Source organism: Eleutherodactylus coqui, chromosome 3, assembly GCF_035609145.1.
Source record: "Eleutherodactylus coqui strain aEleCoq1 chromosome 3, aEleCoq1.hap1, whole genome shotgun sequence".
In the NCBI taxonomy this organism is placed as follows: domain Eukaryota; kingdom Metazoa; phylum Chordata; class Amphibia; order Anura; family Eleutherodactylidae; genus Eleutherodactylus; species Eleutherodactylus coqui.
The window spans coordinates 31475490-31499062 of record NC_089839.1 but is presented as its reverse complement, the minus strand read 5'-3'; the positions used below and the strand labels follow the sequence as shown (position 1 = coordinate 31499062).

General features: G+C 49.0%; 1 protein-coding gene across 2 annotated transcripts in view; it reads left to right on the top strand.

The window, feature by feature from the left end:
• Nucleotides 1-22594, top strand: part of PPP2R5D (protein phosphatase 2 regulatory subunit B'delta) — a 28384-nt gene extending 5790 nt beyond the window's left edge. Inside the window, exons 2-16 of one of the 2 annotated variants that reach the window (XM_066595456.1) lie at nucleotides 3063-3134; nucleotides 9876-10047; nucleotides 12013-12215; nucleotides 12355-12465; nucleotides 12626-12718; nucleotides 12805-12935; nucleotides 13215-13274; nucleotides 13456-13564; nucleotides 14098-14151; nucleotides 15265-15435; nucleotides 15663-15790; nucleotides 19009-19110; nucleotides 19264-19336; nucleotides 19450-19566; nucleotides 21829-22594. In XM_066595456.1, the coding sequence (XP_066451553.1) occupies nucleotides 3063-3134; nucleotides 9876-10047; nucleotides 12013-12215; nucleotides 12355-12465; nucleotides 12626-12718; nucleotides 12805-12935; nucleotides 13215-13274; nucleotides 13456-13564; nucleotides 14098-14151; nucleotides 15265-15435; nucleotides 15663-15790; nucleotides 19009-19110; nucleotides 19264-19336; nucleotides 19450-19566; nucleotides 21829-21966 (1734 nt within the window). In that variant the 3' untranslated portion in view covers nucleotides 21967-22594. The remainder of the gene's footprint in view (nucleotides 1-3062; nucleotides 3135-9875; nucleotides 10048-12012; nucleotides 12216-12354; nucleotides 12466-12625; nucleotides 12719-12804; nucleotides 12936-13214; nucleotides 13275-13455; nucleotides 13565-14097; nucleotides 14152-15264; nucleotides 15436-15662; nucleotides 15791-19008; nucleotides 19111-19263; nucleotides 19337-19449; nucleotides 19567-21828) is intronic. The other variant, XM_066595457.1, reaches the window with a different exon arrangement.
• The last annotated feature ends 979 nt before the right edge of the window (nucleotides 22595-23573 follow it).

Genomic DNA, 23573 nt, shown 5'->3' with positions numbered 1-23573 from the left:
TAATGGAGATGGCTGTTTATCCAGAGAGAGAGAGAGAGAGAGAGAGAGACAGCTCCACACTGATGGGGATGCTTGTGTATCCAGAGAGAGAGAGACAGCTCCACACTGATGGAGGTAGTTGTGTATCCAGAGAGAGAAGGAGACAGCTGCACACTGATGGAGATGGCTGTGTATCCAGAGAGAGAAAAAGAGAGCTCCACACTGATGGAGGTAGTTGTGTGTCCAGATAGAGAGACAGCTCCGCAGTGATAGAGATGGGTGTGTATTCGGAGAGCGAGAGCTCCGCAATGATGGACATGGCTGTGTATCCAGAGAGAGACATCTTTGAAATAATAGAGGTGGCTGTGTATCCAGAGAGAGGGAGACTGCTCTACAATAAAAAATGACTGTCTATCCAGAGATGGTGACAGCTCTGCATTATGGGGATGGCTGTGTATCCAGAGAGAGAGAGAGAGAGAGAGAAAAAAGCTCCACACTGATGGAGATGGCTGTGTATCCAGAGAGAGAGAGAGAGAGACAGCTCCACGCTGATGGAGGTGATTGTGTATCCAGAGAGAGGAGACAGCTGTGCACTGATGGAGGTGGTTGTGTATCCAGACAGACAGAGAGAGAGAGAGACAGCTCCACACTGATGGAGGTGGTTGTGTATCCAGAGCGAGAGAGAGACAGCTTCACACTGATGGAGATGGCTGTGCATCCATAGAGAGAGAGACAGCTCCACACTGATGGGGATGGCTGTGTATCCAGAGAGAGAGAGCGAGAGAGAGACAGCTTCACACTGATGGAGATGGCTGTGCATCCATAGAGAGAGAGAGACAGCTTCACACTGATGGAGATGGCTGTGCATCCATAGAGAGAGAGAGACAGCTCCACACTGATGGGGATGGCTGTGCATCCATAGAGAGAGAGAGACAGCTCCACACTGATGGAGATGGCTGTGTATCCAGAGAGAGAGAGAGAGACAGCTCCACAGTGATAGAGATGGGTGTGTATCCAGAGAGTGGGAGACTGCTCTGCAATAATGGAGATTTCTGTGTATCCAGAGAGAGAAAAAGAGAGCTCCACACTGATGGAGGTAGTTGTGTGTCCAGATAGAGAGACAGCTCCGCAGTGATAGAGATGGGTGTGTATTCAGAGAGAGAGCGCTCCGCAATGATGGACATGGCTGTGTATCCAGACAGAGAGAGAGAGAGAGAGGGGTAGCTCTGCACTGATAGAGATGGCTGTGTATCCAGAGAGAGACATCTTCGAAATAATAGAGGTGGCTGTGTATCCAGAGAGAGGGAGACTGCTCTACAATAAAAAATGCCTGTCTATCCAGAGATAGTGACAGCTCTGCATTATGCGGATGGCTGTGTATCCAGAGAGAGAGAAAGAGACAAAGCTCCACACTGATAGAGACGGGTGTGTATTCAGAGAGAAAAAGAGACCGCTCGCCACTGATGGAGATGGCTGTGTATCCAGAGAGTGAGAGAGAGAGAGACCGCTCGCCACTGATGGAGATGGCTGTGTATCCAGAGAGAAAAAGAGACAGCTCCGCACTGATAGAGATGGCGGTGTATCCAGAGAGAGAGAGAAAGAGACAGCTCTGCACTGATGGAAATGGCTGTGTGTCCAGAGAGAGAGAGAGACTGCTCTTAAACAATAGAGATGGTTGTGTATCCAGAGAGAGACAGCTCCGCAGTGATGGAGGTGGTTGGGTTTTCAGAGAGAGAGACAGCTCCGCAGTGATGGAGGTGGTTGGGTATCCAGAGAGAGAGAGAGACAGCTCCGCAGTGATGGAGGTGGTTGGGTATCCAGAGAGACAGCTCCGCAGTGATGGAGGTGGTTGGGTATCCAAAGAGAGACAGCTCCGCAGTGATGGAGGTGGTTGGGTATCCAGAGAGAGAGTGACAGCTCCGCAGTGATGGAGGTGGTTGGGTATCCAGAGAGAGAGAGACGGCTCTGCAGTGATGGAGGTGGTTGGGTATCCAGAGAGAGAGAGACGGCTCTGCAGTGATGGAGGTGGTTGGGTATCCAGAGAGAGAGACAGCTCCGCAGTGATGGAAGTGGCTGTGTATTCAGAGAGAGTGAGAGAGACAGCTCCGCAATCATGGAGATGACTGTGTATCCAGAGAGAGAGAGAGAGACAGCTCTGCAGTGATGGCGGTGGTTTTGTATCCAGAGAGAGAGACAGCTCGGCAGTGATGGAGGTGGTTGTGTATCCAGAGAGAGAGACAGCTCGGCAGTGATGGAGGTGGTTGTGTATCCAGAGAGAGACAGCTCGGCAGTGATGGAGGTGGTTGTGTATCCAGAGAGAGAGACAGCTCGGCAGTGATGGAGGTGGTTGTGTATCCAGAGAGAGAGAGACGGCTCGGCAGTGATGGAGGTGGTTGTGTATCCAGAGAGAGAGAGACGGCTCGGCAGTGATGGAGGTGGTTGTGTATCCAGAGAGAGAGAGACAGCTCGGCAGTGATGGAGGTGGTTGTGTATCTAGAGAGAGAGAGACAGCTCGGCAGTGATGGAGGTGGTTGTGTATCCAGAGAGAGAGACAGCTCGGCAGTGATGGAGGTGGTTGTGTATCCAGAGAGAGAGACAGCTCGGCAGTGATGGAGGTGGTTGTGTATCCAGAGAGAGAGACAGCTCGGCAGTGATGGAGGTGGTTGTGTATCCAGAGAGAGAGACAGCTCGGCAGTGATGGAGGTGGTTGTGTATCCAGAGAGAGAGACAGCTCGGCAGTGATGGAGGTGGTTGTGTATCCAGAGAGAGAGACAGCTCGGCAGTGATGGAGGTGGTTGTGTATCCAGGGAAAGGGACAGCTCCACACTGGTGGTGCTTGGGTATCCAGGGAAAAGGACAGCTCCACACTGATGGTGGTGCTTGGGTATCCAGAGAGAGAGAGAGAGAGACAGCTCCGCAGTGATAGAGGTGGTTGTGTGTCCAGAGAGAAAGACAGCTCTGCGCTGATAGAGATGGCTGTGTATCCAGAGAGAGAGAGAGAGAATGCTCCGCAACGATCGAGATTGCTGTGTATCCAGAGAAAGAGACAGACAGCTCTGAAGTTCTTTCTTCTCCCTCTCTAGGAGCCGGTGAAGGTGCCTGCTGGCCGAGGTGCTGTGAAGAACGGTAAAGATGGAGGAAGCGCCGCTGAGGAGGTGAGTGCTGAGCGTCTTCATCCGAGCTGTCGGCATACCGGCTCTCACGGATTTCCCCATAATGTCCGAGGGTTCTTGGAGACCGGTCTTGTTTTATGTCGTCCCCAGTCTGTGTGATGCCATAGCTGTCTGTGGGGTGATGGTGATTGGTTGGAGTCTGCCATCTGGTGACTTATGTGTGAGTGTAACCCCCTGTCGCTGGTGGTGTCCTGACGTAGTTTCAGGATACGATGCAGTAGAAGGAGTTACAAAAACGTGCAATGCAAGTAAACAATAGTATATTAGTCAGCGACCTTTACGGTAGATGTTCGTGACGCCAGCTGCTGCCAACTCGGTCCTAAGATTCCGTGTCGATGGCTTGGCAGAAGCACATTTCTCATGCAGCCAGTCAGTGACCGCAGCGTCATGGTCCCAAAGTCCTAGATATAGGCACTAATGCCAGGAGTGCCGCCGGTGACGCTGTGTCCTCCGGCTGCAGCAGCCACGTTCATTTGCCGAGCAGTCTACCCAGAAGCTGGCACCGGGCTGTGTGAGCCGCTGAGGAGATGGGTGTGTGATCTGTTTTTACTGTATAACGGGCCCACCGGCTGGAAAACCCCTTTAATACTCGACTACTAGCAATACAATCCACTGCGTTCAAACCCCAGGCGATAAGTCCGTATTATATAGACTTGCGGTAATAGAACAGTTCAAGTCCTGTTTAACTGTTTGTGCTTCTATGCTGTGCACATCTAATATTACTGTTGAGGTTGGCCTCACTTACAGTCCGTTGCATGGAAATCGCCACTGACATCGCCCTAAGCTAGTCCAAGGTCGGGAGAATGACTCTACCTTGGTTTCCTTGTCGCGGTCCAGTGGCTTGTAATGTGGCCACTGTCTCTTCCTCTGTTGGCTGCAGGCCGCCTCCGGTTCCTCGGTCCAGTGCCTGCTGTCTACCAGGTGCCTGCTCACAACTAGGCACTTAGGCTCCTGCTGTCTTATCCTCCCTCTGCAGACTATTGCACCTCTATTCCAGCAGCCCCCGTGTCACAGTCCCTGCGCTCTCCTGCTTGTGACGCAGCAAAAATTCCTTTTATAGGGTGCCTGCAGCGTGCCAAGAAAATATGAGCTTGTTCTACATGGCAGCGTGGCTGCCACACACAGCGCTGGGAAGCGTCTCTGGTGCCTTCTTGCACCTGCCGTGTGCCTGACTCCAGTGCACGTCTCTCTCTCTGCCTCACCTGGAAGGGCCTCCGGGAGCCGCGGTCGTTGGTTGGAGGGGAGCAGAGTAGCGATCTCCCCTCTTCATCAGCATTGCGCTAACGAGAACGGTTCTGCCCGTCTGATGACTTCTGCAATGGGGCAGTCCTGCTGATGGGTGTAGCTTACACAAGGAGGGCTCGGAGCTGCCGCCCCATCATACCCCAGTTGTAAATAATGCGTAATTGCAGTGCGTGAGTTCTGTGCGACTTGCAAACACGCAGATCCCGTCCGTTTTTATCACCCGTGTATTCGCTACCAGCGTTCTGCGGCAAAAATCTACAGCGACTCCGCAGCTAAATTTGAAGCGGGTTTCAGCCTTTGCATTACAAAGGTTGCCACCCGCTGTTGGTCTGGCTTCACATCTGCGCAATTGCGCACGCCTCAGTAACCCTTTTTGGCACTGTGAAAAAGGCTTTTTTTGCGTCCTTATCAACTTATTTCGCGGTACGTTTTTTTCTGCCCACATGACCTGTTCATTTGCGCGCGGCAAACAAACGCACTGAAATGTTCAGCTGAATTACGCACTATTTCACGCATCTCCTACGAGGACCTTTGGTGCGCAAATACGGAGAAAGATAGAGCATGCCTTTTTTTAAAAATGCGCACGCGAAATATGCGCACGTGAACGAACCTATTGAAATCAATGGGCCCTATTAACTGCGTCCGTGTGAAGGAGCCCTTAGAACCCGCAGAATAAACTGACCTGCTGCGGACTTGGGCTGGGTTCACACGGGACCGAAATCCTGCGGAAATCTCGCAGAATGACCGCACGGAAAAAAACGCAAGATTTCCGCGGGATAAGCGCAACTTCAAAACCCGCGGTTTTTGGAGCGGCTTCGCCGCCTGCCATCCGTTGCGGCGATCTCTTCCCCATAGAGAGCAGAGAGGCCGCTGCGGAAGCGGAGAAAGAATTGACATGCTGCGTATTTGATTTCCGCTCCGTATGTGAATTTCAGCGCAGCTTTACCGCAGTGTGTGGATGAGATTTTTGCAAATCTTGTCCACTTTGCCGGCTAATCCCGGGATTAAAAACACGGGCGGAATCTCCGTGCAGAAAGTCCGCGCAGACTTTCTGCGCCAATTGCGCCCTGTAATTACGCTACAGACCGTTTTGTCATTGGACAGGTCTAATAAAGGAGACCCAAACTTCTTTCGTTTTTTCTTCCATCTGGATTGACATCTGGGAGGGAAGATGACAGAACGTTGGATGTAACTGGAGATGAAATACGTTTAACCCCTTAGGCCTCATGTCCACGGTACGCACGGATTCAGAGTGCGGAATCTGCCCGTGCCGGCAGCCATGGGACACTTTCTTACCTCTCTGGATCCAGCGTGGGTCTCCTCCGTTCCGTCCGCTGCTTCTTTCTTCTGCACAGTGGATGCTTGTAGATTGTGAATCCAGCCTAAGACCGGTTTCACGCGGCCTTGAAACTCCCACGAGATTTGTGCGTTGAGACTCACAAATGTTGCGCGAATACGAACCCTGATGTTTACGAGTTCCTCATAACGCATCGCCCGTTCTATTACGGCCTCATGTCCACGGGCAAATTAACTATTTAAATCCGCAGCGTTTTTCCCGCACGGGGATCCGCGCCCCATAGGGATGCATTAGACACCCGCATGTAGTTAAATACCTGCGGATGTCATTTTTCCCTGCAGGCGCGGGTCCCGCGTGCAGGAAAAAATCCGGACATGCTCCATTTAGGTATGGGTCTCCCGCAGGGACGGCTCCCGCAGGCTTCTATCGAAGCCTATGGAAGCCGTCCGGTTCCGCAGGAGACCCGCGCCTGAATTAAACTCGCCTGGCCCCGGCAATGCAGGTCTTCCTTCCTTCGCAGCCGGAAACTTCTTTCTTTGGCCCGGCGGATGTGCCCGCCGCATGCACGCAGCCCGCGTGCCGAGCACATCCGCCGGGCCGAAGAAAAAAGATCCGGCCGCGAAGGAAGGAAGACACGCACGGCCCGCAGCAGGTGAGTTTGTTCTTATTTTCTGCCCTCCTGTCCGCGGGGCAGGAGGGACCCGCTACGGATTCTCCATGGAGAATCCGTAGCGGGCCTGATTTTCCCCGTGGACAGGAGGCCTTAATGGGACAGTAAAACGCATTGCACACTGTGTGATGCGAGGTTTCCAGTTGAAAACAAAGGGAAACACTTGCCGATCCTCCAGCGTGGCTGAAAGCCGCACCGTAGAATCGTTACTTCACAGAGGTGATGGGAGGCGTCTTTTCCAGACAAACTCCTCACATCGGTGTGAAAATGCATGCTGGGAAAAGTGATATTGGGCTGTGATTCTCGGCCAGATATCACGCTTGCCCGTCTGAAGGTAGCCAAAGGCAGTGGATTGACTGACTACTGACAGCCACAAACTGAGAGACTTCAAATGCTATCAGTCTCGCCCGTTATATGGCGCACTCAATAGCAACTCTAGCATGTGAGCAGATGACAGGGAGGGGCGCTCTCTCACCTATCAGCACCCCACAGTACGATTGCATCCCAGCTGGAAGGCCTCCAGGTCTGCCATTTAATTCAGCCTATTAGAAACCTCTGGCAGTATGTAATATGCTGCTTTCATAGGTCTAGTAGAATGCACTGCATTAGTAATGCAGTGTACTATCCAAGTGATCGAAGCATCGCATCTTCAAACCCTTTCAGGGACTAAAAAATTCTGTAAAGTTTAATTTAAAAAAGAAAAATCACGCATTGCGACCTCGGTTTTGGTGCAATTTCGGAAAAGCTTGGCTGCAATGTGTTAACCCAGCCTTTAGGATACAAGGGGAACATCGAAAATGGCAACTAGTGGGCATCTCATAGATAAACCACGGAGGCAGCCAGTCAGCATTAACCTCTTGCATACCACAAGATTTAGTTCTCACTTAATCCCTTAAACAGAAAAATGAAAAATGGTTATATGTGACCCCTCTATTTGTGCACCCCCCCCCCCCCCCCGGAGATGACGCTCACTGGGAATGCGGCGTTATACAGGCAGTATTTTATTTTGGGTGTCATGTGTTCGTCTATCTGCACAATAATGTTGTGTGATGTAAAACTAGAATGAGTTTTATATGTCATCTTGGTGCAGACTGTTTTAGTGAAGGTGCACAAGCAGATGGGTAGGGTAAAATAGGCAGAAGTTGGGGTAATTGTAGTATGATTGCAGGATTTTCTTATATTGGGGCCGCAGATTGCAGGGATGATATAATGTATGGTTATCCTACTGTCCTCCATATACTGTTAGTGCAAATAAATATTTGCTAATTGGTATGTTTTTAGGTATCCAAATTAATAGTGACATGCTCGAGCATCGAGGAAGTTTACAAATCACATACACAGACTGATCGGAAGTCATCTGTTTATTCGATTACTAAGCAGATGTATAAATACAAAGACATTTGAAACGAGGCTAGAACACGCCTCACTTTTAATAGTTATAATTTTATTATCATTGGTTAAAACTAAACAAGAACAGTGACGTCTTTGATAGAAGCGGGACTTTTCTCATACCGATTGAAACTATGTTTCATGAGACTTCTGTAAAATGGCCTTCTCTCGCAGAACTGGTGAGAATAGCACCAAGGTTGTGCTTCTCTGTAGTCGGAACATAATGGAATGTACTGACCAAGCAAGGTTGTACTCGATGTACATCTGCAAAGTTCTCGTGAAGGAAAATGTCAACAATACGATATGACAGGCTGTAGACAGTATGGATAAAAAATGGCTTCATATTTACTGATCTAACAGTCCCTCCTTCTGCGACTGCTTCCTCATTCTACACAGACCCCACACTTGGAGCATGGTCTCCATTCTTTTCCCAGAAACTTGAGCTAACAAATCAAGAGCCTGTGAGGTAGCGTTAGGGGCTCATGCCATATCACATGTTATACTATTTATTACCCTGCCATTAGTCATTGCTAGTCCCCAGACCGCCACTATCGATGCTCCCAGAGCTATTACTTTAGTATTACTCAACAGTGTGGGGGTCCCTCACAGGTTTAATCTAGCTGACAGAATTCCCTTTTTGCTCTAAACTGTAGTCAGGTGTTTGATGCATGAGAATACCTAAGTGTGACAAAGTGCAAAACATACTGGCATATGCCACTCCTGGGCATCAATAAGGTATTCTAGCACTATTGTGTGTTGGTTAGTAACAAAACTCACAGAAAAGGGAGCCAAAAATGCACCATCTGATAAACTGCAGGGCAGGTTCAATCGACATAGACCCTGGTAGTATGCAGAGAGACAGAATGCAGTGTAAGAGAGCTAAATGTTCAGTGCAGACTAAGGCCTCATGCCCACGGCCGTGGCAGACTCCGCTGGCGAAATATCACTGCAGAGTCCGCCACGGCGCCCCCCCAAAACCACCATACCTCCAGGATCCGCCGCGATATTCCCGTCCCTCGAACCGGCGCGCATGCGGCCGACGGTGGGCGGGGGCGTGTAATCACGCAATACTTCTGCTGTGCTACAGCAAGAGTATAGCATGACGGCCGGCTTCCATTGACTGCAAATGAAGCCGTCCATGCGTATTCCCGCGGCAAATAGAACATGCCGCGATTTCTTTCACGCTGCGGAATTCCGCTATGTGAACATTGAGCTATTAGGTTCAATAGAACCTAATGTCTACGGCATAACGCCGTGGATTTCCGCTGCGTAAAACACGGCAGATATCCATTCATGGGCATTAGCCCTAATATGCAGCCAAGCAGCTCAACCTAGCCCAGATTGGGGGAGGGGTGACACTGGTAATATTGGTCCAGTAGATAATTCAATGCCTATTACTTGCCTTAACCTGGCCAATCCCAGCGGTTATTGCATCAGATCCGGTAAAAGTCTTACTAGAAATGTTACTTTATTATATACCATAATTCATCAGAAGTCTTCACCCCACCCCGAAACTCTAGTTGGAGACTTTGGGTTTAGCTGCCTCCAAGTATATAGAAGAGCAGCCTCCAATAACAAAGTAATGCCATCGAGTGATGGAAGCTCTTTCCGTATTTTGTAGAATGGTCTGCATCAGAATGGCCATACTAAATCACGAAGACTCCAAACATAACCAGTCCCAAAGTTGGATCAAGAAGGTGCCCCAACCCCTCCGTCCCTTCAAATTGCCACTTTTACTGACCACTGCAGCTCGGGTTACTGCTCGCCCTGATTTCATCACATGGCACATCAGGACTTGGCATAAAAGCTGGTTGACACTGGCAAATTCAGACACCGCTAGCTGTGATCTAGTGTAGGACGCCATGAAGACGTCTCCGAGAGGGTTGTCCCCTATTAGTCGAAATGCAGACTAGGCCATGAAGGAAGACCGTGTATTCTGGCTCTACTAGAGGGCCCACCGCCCATTTCCGCCACATTTGTTGCTGACTGTCTGGTGAGCAGCTTGGTGGTTCCAGGAGGAGATCCTAAATCCTGAAGGCTGATGGTGTGTGAGAAGTTGAATGGTACGAGGTGGCTGTGTTCACTTGTTTGTAGTAACTTGGTGTATTTATCCTGTCTGAAGGCTCAGCAGGGGGTGAACAAGCGCCCCAGTCCCAGCGCTCCACCTCCAACTCAGCTAAACAAGATCCAATATGGCGGCGGAGGGCAAGTGGTGAAGAGGGAGCGAAGGCAGAGTTCATCCAGATTCAGCCTGAGCAAAAATAGAGAACTCCACAAACTCGCTCCACTGAAAGGTAAGACGCCTTTGTGTATGTGGGGCTACCGAGAGAAGCCATTGTCGTTACTAATAAGTGCTGTCCTTTCGCTACGTTGGCGATAATCTCTCAATGGGAGGGGCCAAGCGTCATCTGTCCGGTGGATCTTGTCTATGAGATAATGAAGCATGTCTAATGCGCCTCTTACATGGGCCGAGAATCTCCCAATTATCTTCTTTTTCCGAGTAAATGGGCTGATGACGTAATCAATCTCCAGCTCATCCGTGTTCGGATATTTAGGTTACGTGAATCACGCAGTCCTCGTGCACTAATTTTCAGCGCTTCACATTCCTACGTGAAACGCTGAACAATCCGTGTTTAGGCAGCGCGGTAAGCCATACAGCGATCACTATGATCGAGGTGGTCCATGGATGCTCAATTGGATGCAAGGCTGGGGGATCTGGGAAGTACTTTGTAGTCTTGGTCTCGCTCTTCCAACCACTGTTGGACATTTCTAGCATGTAACATGTCTCCTCTTGCGGAATGATCCCATCTGCCGGGGGGGAAGACAATCGGCATGTATGGGTGGATGTGATCTGCAGGGATGGATTCATAACCTAATCTGTTCAGACTACTTTCCACATGGATGAGCGGCCTAGAGAATGCCAGGAAATGACTCCCCAGCCCATAACACTAGCGCCACCATATTGTGTTCTTCCAGCAATGTCTGCAGGGTGTTTGTTCTCTGTTTCTCGCCTGACACGCCAACGTTCATTCCTTCAATGAAGCAAAAAACGTGACTCATCGGAGAAAGCAACCCTTTGCCAATCATTGTGGTCCAGTTCAGATACTGCCGTGCGAATTGAAGCCTTTTCTTCCTATTTGTTGGCACATAGTGGCAATGACCGTCCGTCGGCTTCTGAGCCCCGTACGCAGTAGGGGCTGCACTGTTTCATCCTCATGGTGAGCCGCTCTACTGTAGCGTATCAGTTGGCCCTCCTGCACTTTCATACCCGATTGTCACCTCTCACATGAATGACCTGTCGGGCTCCGCAGTATCCACGTTGGTTCTTCCCAATGGTGCCATGTGTTTGCTCACAATACATCTTCACCACGGCATCACTCAGGAATTCTACACTTTTATCTGCCCATTGAAAAGGGCTAAATCCACATGCCAGTCCGGGGCGCTACTTCTGCACAGTCACAGCAGAAATGCAGATCTCTGCCATGGTTTCTAGAAATGGCATCCACAAAAAAACAATTCGTGCTGCATTCTGCCGTGTGCACATACATACCCTTGGGGTGCGTTCACATGTAGCAGATTTGGTTCGTATTTTCCACAAATGAATATCCGTGTCAAAATCAGCGCTGTCGTTTTGTGCTTATTTTGTCGTGGATCCGCAGCAGACTTCGCTTCAATTGAAGGGGTGAAATCTTCTGCAGATTCGCATCAAATGGTGGAGGTTTTGAAGATTCGCACCACAATCCACCATGTGGGAATGCACCCTAAGACTGCCTGCACACGGGCGGATTCGCATTCCGCAACCCGAAGTGGGCTTCCTCTTCCGGATTCCGCAGCAAATGCCGCCGATAGCCTGCTATGGCAAAACGCGTTTTCCCTCTACATGAGCAGAAATCGATTGCGATTTTTCCACTCACGGAGGAAAAATCGCAGCCTGCTCTATTTCTGTACGGCTTCCGCACGGACGACTTCCATTAAAGTCCATGACATTGCGGAAAGGTCACGGATTCCGCGTCCCTGCCTAGCGACGATGTGGGAAAAGCCGGTATTGAAAAGAAGAAAAAAGCAAACAAAACTGTACTGCGCATGTCCGACAGCTTGCCTTGCTGGCCATCCGCAGTACAGCGGCGAAAGAAGAAAGCAGATGCCGGCTGGGCACAGGGTCTGACTCCGCAGCGGGCTCCGACCCGATCGTATGCAGCCGGCCTTAGTGCTACACATAAAACTGCTCACATCTCAATCTCCTCTTTCTCCCCCTACAGATTGCCCCCTTGGGGAAGAGCGGGAGACGCTGTTTGTCCAGAAGATTCGCCAATGCTGCGTCCTCTTTGATTTTGTGACTGACCCGCTCAGCGATCTGAAATACAAGGAGGTGAAGAGAGCGGCGCTCAGCGAGATGGTGGAGTACATCACTCACAGCCGCGACGTGCTAACTGACTGCATCTACCCCGAAGCCGTGCACATGGTGAGAGCCGCGCTCTAAGACTCCCCCCTGCCTCCTTCTTCAGGATTGTCGGCGCAGAGCATTTAAGCGGAGCGTGGGAGGCATTGACCTGTGTGGTGCTGTATGTCTCTTCCTGTAACTCATGTCCTGCACTTCTCAGTTCTCAGTGAATTTATTCCGGCCGCTTCCACCCTCTTCTAACCCCAGCGGCGCAGAGTTCGATCCGGAAGAGGATGAGCCAACGCTGGAAGCAGCATGGCCCCATCTACAGGTAATGGCCCATGATGAGGTGAGGGAAGGGACAGAACTGTGACAGATGTGTTTGTGGTGGGTTATCGCCCCGTGGTAGGGTCGTGAAGTGTTGGGTGCGTCATGCTACCCATTGGAAATGATGACTACTTACAACTTGTACTTTCCCTTTTTTTCCTCAGCTGGTTTACGAGTTTTTCCTCCGATTCCTTGAGTCGCCTGACTTTCAACCCAATGTGGCGAAGAAATACATTGACCAGAAATTTGTGTTGTCGGTAAGCGGTGTATTTTTGTCAGTGTGTGTGGAGTGGCAGAGACCCAACGTGAGAGTCATACGTGTGCTCCTCACCTGTGTCCTCAGCTCCTGGATCTGTTTGACAGTGAAGATCCCCGAGAGCGAGATTTCCTGAAGACCATTCTACATCGAATCTATGGAAAGTTCCTGGGGCTGCGAGCATACATGAGGCGGCACATCAATAACATCTTCTACAGGTGGGACTCCCCTCATGCGACATTCACCCCCGTATCATCAGAGTCCTTGGCAGCATATAGAGGAAAATATGGGGAAAGTGGTGCAACTGACCAGAGCAACCAGTCCACCTTAAGCTCTCATTTTTCAGAGGTCATTTTGAAAATGAAAGAAGCTATTTGATTGGTTAACAGGAGAAGCTCCCCCACATTTACTTTTGCTTCAGTTTTGTCCATTGGGTGGAGCAGATGATGTCATCGGTGCTTGGTGTGGTCATCATTTTGTCATTTGTGTTTCTGCAGATTTATTTATGAGACAGAACATCACAACGGAATCGCTGAGCTTTTGGAGATTCTCGGCAGGTACATATTTGTCAGTGAATAATGGGTGGTGATGCTTCTTGTACTTCTGTCACCTCCAACCATGCTGTCTCGAGAGCCTGGGGAGATGGTGACGTTGCTGAGCTTGACATTATTTGGGGACTGCTCTCCAATTGTGACTGTTTACGTAGAGCCGTGTGATGGATGACCTTTCTCATTTCAGCATTATTAATGGCTTCGCACTTCCACTAAAAGAAGAGCACAAGATGTTTCTAATCCGAGTTTTGTTACCTCTTCACAAGGCCAAGTCTTTGAGCGTCTACCACCCTCAGGTAACATAAATGGCGGTGAACCCTCCATGAGATCATGTGCTGTCCTGCTTCAGGCTTAGACTTTTGAGAGCGCTGTAGTAGAACATTGTGGCCTCATTGTATCGCTGCATGTGATTTTATAGATGTGCCCTAGAACCAGGTAATGACATCACTGAATCTCTATTTGTTCTGCAGTATTATATTTGGAGGGTGCTCTACATAATCTTGGCCGCAGAAGCAAATCCCTTTCAGTTTGCTCACATGAGCCTTGTTTGATATGTGCCTTCTTGTCATCTTCCCCCCCCCCCCCACACACACATATATACACACACACACACACACCCCATGTATGACTTGTGCCTTCCTGTGTTCCGCCCCCACCACGTCTGACTTTTGCTGCCTCCCCCCACCGCAAGTGGCTTGCGCCGCCTTGTCCCTCTGCCGCGAGCGGGTTGCGCCGCCTTGTCCCTTTTGCCGCGAGCGGCTTGTGCCTTCCTTGCATATCAAGGCACATAGATCTTTAACCACCCCTGTTTTGTTCTTTCTCTTGGCAGCTGGCATACTGTGTGGTGCAGTTCTTGGAGAAGGATAGTACCCTGACAGAACCGGTAAGTACAATGGAAAGCACACCAAAGGCTGGAGAGGGACAGAAAGAGAATAAAATGATCATTGCAAACATATTATGTACCATGCCAGTGTAATCCCATGCCATACCTATAGTCTGCGCCTGCATTATACCCACGCTATACAGTAGCCACATGGTAGCATTAGAAACCCAAAAGGTTTTGAAGGCAGCAATTGGTTTAGGGGAATCCTCATAGTGACCCATGTTGGTGTTTCTGAGGTCACAATATTAGATTGTGAGCCCTAAGGCCTCATGTCCACGGGGAAAATCAGGCCCGCTACGGATTCTCCATGTAGAATCTGCAGCGGGTCCCTCCTGCCCCGCGGACATGAGCGCTGAAAATAGGAATAAATCAGAATTAACTTACCTCTCACACGTTCCGGATACTTCCTTCGCTGCGGCGTCATCTTCTCTCGTCGCGGCCGGATCTTCTTTCTTCGGCTCGGCGGATGTGCATGATGACGTCGGTGACGTGCCCCGCGCATGCACCGGGCCGAAGCAAAATGATCCGGCCGCGACTGAGAGAAGATGGCGCCGCGGCGAAGAGAAGAACCGGAGCGTGTGAGTAAAATCTGATTTTTGTGTCCCGCGGATCCGGACGGCTTCCATAGGCTTCAATAGAAGCCCGCGGGAGCCGTCCCCGCGGGAGACCCGCATGAAAATGGAGCATGGTCCAGATTTTTTCATGCTCCATTTTTTTTTTTTTTTAAATCACTTTTATTGACGATCCGCGGGTATTTATCTACCCCGCGGGTGGTCAATGCATCCCTATGGGATGCGGATCCGCGGGCAGGAGAAGAGTTAAAATCCGCTGCGGATTTTAATTCTTATTTTGCCCGTGGACATGAACCCTAAGGGGGAGCGGAGCCTGACACTGTATTTTCAGAATATGCCACTGCTAAAAACTGTAATCACAATATCCTCAAGTGGGCGCATCTGAGAATACAGAAGGACCTGGAGCTTCTGAAGCGTTGCTTGTTGGGAACAGTCTGCTCCTCAGGGATTGTTCTGACTAGACTGAAAAGTACCCTGATCGATATGTCACCGTCACCTGGCTTATCACATGATCGCATTGGTTCTATAACGTGTCCTTCAGGTCATCTCCGGACTCCTGCGCTTCTGGCCTCGTACTCACAGCCCCAAGGAGGTGATGTTCTTGAATGAACTAGAAGAGATTTTAGATGTGATGGAGCCCTCAGAATTTACTAAGATTATGGAGCCTCTGTTCAGGCAGTTGGCGCAGTGTGTGTCCAGCCCTCACTTTCAGGTAGGCAACTCTCATCCTGGTACTATCAGTATATCTATTACTCCGTGATTGGCTGATTGTCACAGGACATCCCACATCATCTAAGTAGTAGACACCTCTTCGTAAATCCTTTGTTTGGGAGGGAGGGGGGTGTTTCACGTTGGTGATTTTCAGCTTATATTGCTGACCTTTACCGTGGATTGTCCCATCCTGCATCATTGCGTTACGATGGACTACGCTTATTGCAGGTGGCGGAGCGAGCGCTTTACTACTGGAATAACGAGTATATCTTGAGCTTGATGAGTGACAACGCTGCACAGATTCTGCCAATCATGTTCCCATCGCTGTACCGCAACTCAAAGAACCACTGGAATAAGTAAGTGTCGTGAGAATGGATGATGGTGATGTCCAGGCTCTGTAGATGTCTCGTCACCTGCCTTTTGCCTTAAAGGGGTTGTCCGTTTGTTGTGTCTGGTACTGCAGCTCAGCTCTCATTCACTTCAATGGAGCTGAGCCGCAACACCACACAAAACCCTATTGAGAAGAGTGATACAGCCATGTTTTTCTAATGCTAAATAACCCTTGTAACCCTATATCAGGCTTGTGGTCTGGCGGTTTATTCTCCCTGTACTGCACTCATTGTCTGGCGTTATATACTAATGTCTGGGTTCATTGTCTGGTGGGTTATATACACTGTGTATGGCTCCTGGTGTCTTAACCCTTCCTCTGTTGGCCTGTTGTCAGCATCCCAACGCCAAGAAGCTGCCTGCAGCCCTCATGTTTAAGCATCTTGTCTCACGAGAAGTCTTCCGCTTGTACTTCAGTCAGGAGATTATATCTTGTGTGGAAACTGATGACTATTCCTACCACAAAAGTTTGTTAGTGTAGCAATAAAGATTGCTAAAAGGTATGTCTTTAGGTTTCCAAATTAATTACTTATATTCAAGCTCGAATAAACTTTCAGACCACACTCGCATTGGATGTGATAGGAAGTCATCTGCAGTAACAAACAGAAGTATGTATACGAAAGACATTTGCTAGGAGACTAGAACACGCCTCACTTGCAAGAATTATAATTTATTAGAATTCATTTATTATCAGTAGTTGTCAGGCAGATTTATGCGTAATAGGTTTCTTAAAACAAAATGTACAAAAATTGTCTTAACAATAAGATATAGCTTCTTCCCGCAGAACAAGTTGTGCTGAGACGAGACCACCAGTCTGGATTCTTTCTCTCTCCAGCATAGGACATTCTGTTTGTCCAAGGCGGTTTTGAACCGTTATTGCATATCTGCAAAATGACAATGATATGACAGAGCAGATGGATACAAAACGGATTCATATTTACTGCCCTAACAAGTTCTACTTGGGAGAGGCCACATTGCTGCAGGATGGGCACACGTGTGTTGTATTTGAGCTGCGGTCCTGCGAAGGCAGTCGGTGACTAAAAGTATTACTTAATAATGTCTCTCGGTGACATTACATTTTTACAGAGAGGCGCATATTTGAACAATTTGCCATTTTCTAAAGGCACAGCCAAGCCCTAGGAGCACGTCCACGTGACAATGTAGATAGCGGAGGACACGCGCGTGCTCTGGCCTGACCTTATATAAAAGTATTCACACCTCTTCAGCTGTTCAGAATGGATTTAATCTGCCTTTTATGACGCTGATCATTCATTACAGTTGATGCAAAAAATAACTGCTTAAGTATTCTCCACCTTCCACTGAGTGTTTAGTAGTGGCTCCCTTGGCAGCCTTGAGGGGGTCTTACAGATTTGGATGCTTCTTCAATCTTCCATTCATCTTTGAACAAATGCCTTTGCTCCCTCATGATTCATGGGGACCCGGAGTGAACTGCTATTTTCTGCGCCAGCCTGACTCGCCATTGGCCGCTCCAGGAAATTAATGTTATATGCTTGATAATAACCCTTCTCGAAGACCGCAGTTCTTTTGCGCACCGCAGCAGGTTTTCGACTCCGTCTTCACAGCACTCCAAGGATCTTCAGCAGCATACGCTCGGTACATCATGATGCCCCCACAATCTGTGCTGAGGAGATGGGGATGGTGATGTCCAGGCTCTGTAGATGTCTCGCCATCTGCTTTATGGCCTTGAGGCTCGTTCCAGTCACTAAACTTTAGCCTTTTTTTTTTTTTTTCCCCCTTAAATGCCTTGTTTCCCTATAAAGCTGTGGTTCGTGCCGCCCCGAGAAACACTTCTTGTATGCACAGTCCCTCTTCTACAGCGCTATCCACATTGGGAGCTGGCTATAACGGACGGACAAGATCCCATTGCAATGGCTAAGACTGGTTATAACTTCAGTATTGGCCCTCTGTGACATCATTGGCTCCTTTCAATCCAATCGTGGAGAGCCAGAGGGTTGCCATTGCAACCGGATGGCTGACCGTGTCCTCTGATTCAGCCATAGCTGCTATTGGCAAATGAAGAGAATACTGACTATCTGATCATAGGGTCGCAGGTTCAATTCCCTACTAGGACATAGAAAAAAAGTTGGGGGGGGAGAAAAACTTGTGACTTTAAAAAAGCCAAAAAACGTATGTTTATCGCCACATCAGTAACGACCCATATAATACATTGAACATGCTCTTTATCACACATGACAAACGCTGTATGAAAAAGGCAAAATGCTGTTTTTTGGGGGGGTTTTTCGCCTCCCAAAAAAAGCAATGAAAGGGATCAAAAAAGTTGTATGTACTGCAAAATGGTACCAATACAATCTACAGCTTGTCGCGCCAAAAAAAAAAGCCCTCACATAGGTCTATCCATGGAAAAAATAAAGCTGAGATTGAAAACCGTTGCTATAGTTACTGGCCATCTGGCCGGAGCCTATGAACAGCCAAATGCGTCAGCCTAGCACTGTTTGCGTAGTTCTCATTGAAGTGAATGGGAGCTATGGAAACGGCGTAGCACATCATGCTACGTTGTTTCTGGGACTCGGGGAGCTACGAAAACGGCGTAGCGCACTGTACAATGCGGTTTACGTAGCTCTCATTCGCTTCAATAAGGGCTATGCCAACACTAGACCATTTTTGACACGTGGGCGAAAACTGGGGCCCAGGATTTCCCAATTCTGCCATGAAAAGTGCAGGTGTGAATGCCCCTTTAAAGGGAATTCCTATGCAATTGTTGTTGATGATCTATCGTTAGGATAGGTAATCCGTAGCCGATGGGCATCCACCGCTCTGGAACCTGACCGATCAGCTGTTTGGGCGCCTACTGTCATTGCCACAACAGACAGGGTGCGGAGTGGAAGCAGATGCCTCTGACCCCTGTGTAGTGGCCAGTGCTGGTAATTACAGACACAGATCCCATTAAAATCAACCAGAACTACGCCTGCAATTAACGGCGCCAGCCACTTTACAGGGGCCGGAGCTGTCTGCTTCCGCTCCATACACTGTGACGCTGTTGATGGGCACCTAATTGGCTGATGGTAGGTCATCAATAGCAATTGCCCAGAAAACCCTCTTAAGGCATTAAAATGTGTCGGTGTGCCACTTGTAGGGTAGTGCTATATAGACTGTATAATGTGTCACGCATGGTGTTATGACCTGATTTATAGGTGTCTTTTTGCAGGACTATACACGGACTGATATACAATGCCCTGAAGCTCTTCATGGAGATGAACCAGAAGCTATTTGATGACTGCACCCAGCAGTACAAGGCAGAGAAGCAAAGGTCGGTGCCGTTCTCTGTACCGAGTGAAGCGTTTGGGGGGGGGGGGAGGAACTTCTGATTATTGATGGTCCTCTCAATTCTCCGTCCTGCGGTTGAGGGGGCGAGATGCGCTGGTGAGTCTCCTACACACTTTTCTTCTGTTTCGTTCTCTAGGGGGAAGATTAGAGGAAGAGAGCGAGCAGAGATGTGGAATCGGATTGAGGAAATGGCGCGGTTAAATCCACAGGTGGGGATGTATTGAGTGCAGCGTGTGTGGATTGTCTTCCGATGATGTGCCGGTCTGGAGGAATGTCTCACGCAGTTTTTCTCTCTCTCTCCCTGTTTCGTCACCCTCCTCAGTACACAATGTTTAATTCTCCTCCTGCTCTCAGCCTGATCTGCTCAATGGAGACAGACACCCCTACCGCTGAGGACATTCAGATCCTAAAGAAGACAATGGAGACTGAGGCTGTGCAGGTGATGAATGGCCGAACCACCCCGCATGAGCCTATTCACATTCTGCCCCCCACATAGCCATCACCGAGGTGGAAATCCTACTCATAAGATTTGGCACGTTCACCTCACTGTCTTTAGGTCCATCGACACAGAAAGATTTGTTCTAACCGCTGATGAAAAGTCAGTAGTGTGAGGCATCCTTACCGGTTTCTGACATTTCCACCAGTATGATCCATCATGTCACCATGTTAATGTATGTTTGATGGTAGCAATATCTGGAGTTGTAGGACGAAATGATAATTCATCTCTTGGAACCGAAGGAATCCTCTCAACGATTGTTGGGTGCAATCGCTGCTGCCATCATTTCTCCCATTATCTGAATGTTGTGTTTTTCTTCACCTCTTTTTTTTATCTTTTCATCCTTCCTCTCAGCCCTGTATTCATACTGTTACTGGGTGACGGCTGATGGTGGCACAATCCCAGGCTGGTACAGGGTGGCTGCTGGTGACTGGGGCCGGCTGATTGAGGTTGGCATCAGCGTTTTATTACGGACATTATGCGTTGTCTGAGAATGTGAGAAGGGTCTGTTCTAGGCTGTAAGATTGCTGGTGATTGGATTTTAGTCTGGTGGATAGTTGGTGTACTGGACTTGTTTGAGTAATGAGGACCTAGTGCTTGGTTGGCTGTTTGTGGCTCCATCCCAGGCTAGTGTTGACTGGTGGAAGGTTGTAGTTGGTTGACCGATGATGACTGGCTCTATGCTGGTGCTGACAAGTGGATGGTTGCTGATGGACTGATTTATGATTGGCTCCAGGCTGTTGCTGACTGGTAAAGGTTGTAGATGACTGGCTCCAGACTGGCACAAGTTGTAATTGATAACTGGCTCCAGGCTGCTGACTGGTCAAGGTTGTAATTGATGACTGGCTCCAGACTGGCACTGACTGGTGGAAGGTTGTGGTTGGTTGACTGATGATGACTGGCTCCAGACTGGTTTTGACTGGTGAAAGTTGTAATTGATGACTGACTCCAGACTGGCACTGATTGGTGAAGGTTGTAATTGATGACTGGCTCCAGGCTGGCACTGACTGGTCAAGTTTGTATTTGATGACTGGCTCTAGGCTGGTACTGTACTGACTGGTGAAGGATGAGTGGCTCCAGGCTGGCACTGACTGGTGAAGGCTGTATTTGATGACTGGCTCCAGGCTGGTACTGACTGGTGAAGGCTGTAATTGATGACTGGCTCCAGTCTGGTGCCGACTGGTGAAGGTTGTAATTGATGACTGGCTCCAGGCTGGTATCGACTGCTGGAAGGTTGTGGCTGGTTGACCGATGATGACAGACTACAGGCGGACTCTGACTGGTGGAGGTTGTAATTGATGACTGGTTCCAGCTTGGTGCTCACTGGTGGAAGGTTGTGGTTGGTTGACCGATGATGACTGGCTCCAGGTGGTGCCGACTGCTGATGGTTTTAATCGATGACACCTGGCCTGATTTTGTTTTTTTTTCTAGCTTGTGTATGTAGTAATGTCTCCCCTATCATCTTCATCCTGATATTCTTTATCCCTCCCACATTGCATCAATTATTTCTTATTTCACCTCATCCTTAGAATCTGTAAACATTTGCATCCAGTTGACTTCTGTGTTTTTCTGCCCAAACCATTGAGTTGAGTCCCCACTCCCCGTAGTCTTGTTGTAAACTAAATTAGGTCACCTGTTCCTGGCCTTCGAAACCATTCTGTGACTTAGATTTGTAATTGCCCCCACATGAGAAATTCTAGCACCTCGTTCATGAGAATTAGTCGTTCTTGTTGTCGGCAGGTACTTGTGGTGATTTGCTATATAACTATGTACAGCCGATTGGTGGCTCACGGGGCAGAAAGCATCAGTTCTGTATCCTCTTCAGAAGCTCCTGCGCTCTGCTCTGTTCATATCGTGTTTGCGAGTGAAGTTTGGTGTGTCGGCCAAGAAAGCTACCAACACATACGCCGAACATGGACATATACCAAAATATTGTCCTGTAGGCATATGCAGAGCCGGCATGTCAACGTACCTTGTGAAGAGTAAAGTAGTAGACTCCACTGTTCTACTGATACCGAGCCGTATAGCATTTACCTATTGGTTATGTATGCCACTGATTACCAATACCGCCAGTAGAAGGCTCAAACATTATGTGAACAGAGCGAAGCACTGACCTAAAAACCAAAGCAACTCTGTAAACAGCCCAGAAATAAGTGTGTCCGCCATAGTCCAGTGATGGCCTAATGACTTTATGTTCTTCTCCAGGTGCCGCGTACATCCCCTCAGGAGCAGATGCTTCTTAGCAAGAAATCCGAACTTCCACAGGATATTTACACTATCAGAGCGCTGGAGTCGCATAAGCGAGCAGAGGAATATTTGAGTAGCAGCAAGGAGAGCCTTTGACCATCTTTGATCAGGACTCTATACCCATCCTGCCACCCTGGACATGAGACAGAGGGCTCCACCCTCCCATGACAACAACCTATGCCCAGGAGGTGCTCCGGTCTCATCAGAGCACCGAGGAGACAACTGACATGAAGCTCCATCCATATTATTCTGTTCTTAAACTTTTTATACTTCAAACGTAGTGAGCGTTCACCCAGGACCAGCACCACACGACGTAGGGGGCCCGGGGGGTTACCCTTCCTGGCCATGCATGCAAGGCACATTAGAACTCTGCATTTCTGAAGCTTCCCTAATGGTTCAGAACCCGTAGAAGTGTCCCAGAGCAGCCATTGGGGTCACGTCCTCCCTCAACGTTAACACTGCTCTGACTTTTGCAAATGGAAAACCGCAAAACCACAACCTGATGCCTGTAGAAACTGTGAGCGTTCCATAAGTGATCTGCCTGAGACTCAGCCTTCTCCCACTTTCTCAGTGCTGATGGTCCTATCTTAAGGGATTTGCTCTTGCACCTGGTCTACATCTGGGATGGTGTGTTCCCCAGAGGCCACAAAGATTGGGTGGTGGGGGGAAGGGGGGATATCCGCTCATTGTCTCTTAGGAAAGAAATAATAAATTATACAAATCATTGAAACCTATTTATTAAAGTAAGGCAACAGGCCTGAGTAGAGAGGAGTCGGATGGTGCCTGTTTGCACTATAGAGTTGTGTATATAGACATGCTCGGAGAAGCTGCCAAGGGGGTCTCCAGCGAGGAGGAGAGGGGCACACAGGTTTCGTCAGGTTTGGTTTCATCTGTTAGATGATCAAGAGTTGGAATGGACCAGGACTGGGCAGGAAAGAAATCATTGTCCTGCAGGACCCGAGCACCGAAAGTGCTAAAACATGAAATAAAAGGGTCGTGAAAAGCTTGATATTATATTGATAATGTCTTGATAGATGACCAGGTAAAGAAACGTCAGCACTAGTAGGGAAAGAAACAGACACTGATGAGGGCAAACTGGGAGCAGGGAGGGTAGGGCATACAAGACAGAGAAATGGGTGGTGATGAAGAAGAAAAGCAGACATGGATGGAGCAAACTGGAACCAATGAAAACGAGTACAAGGGAGAGAATGGGGCACCAACCAGGGTGAGGAACAGGTCCTAGTGAGGGACAGAATCTGCTATCCATGAGCGTGAACTGTGCTCAATGAGGATAAAGAATACGGGGGGGGGGGGCACTAATCAGGATGAGGGACAGGCGCTGATGAGGGAGATGGGCAAGGCACCCATGAGGGTAAATTGGGAACATTGAAAACCAGGCATACAAGGGAGAGAAATGGGCACCAGTGAGGAAAAAGACACTGCTGCGGGCGAAGTGGGACCAACGGAAAGGAACAGGCTTCTACTTACTTGGGTGTGGAATAAGTGGCAATGAGGGAAACAAGCAGGCACCGACAAGGGTCAACTGGGAATAATGAGGATAAGGTATACAGGGGAAAGAAACAGGTGCCAATGATGGAGAGGAGATGGTGGCAATGATGAGGATGAACCAATGAGTACAAGGGAGAGAGACTGGTCCTACGCAGGGTGAGGAATAGGCGCAGATGAGGGAGAACTAGGACCAA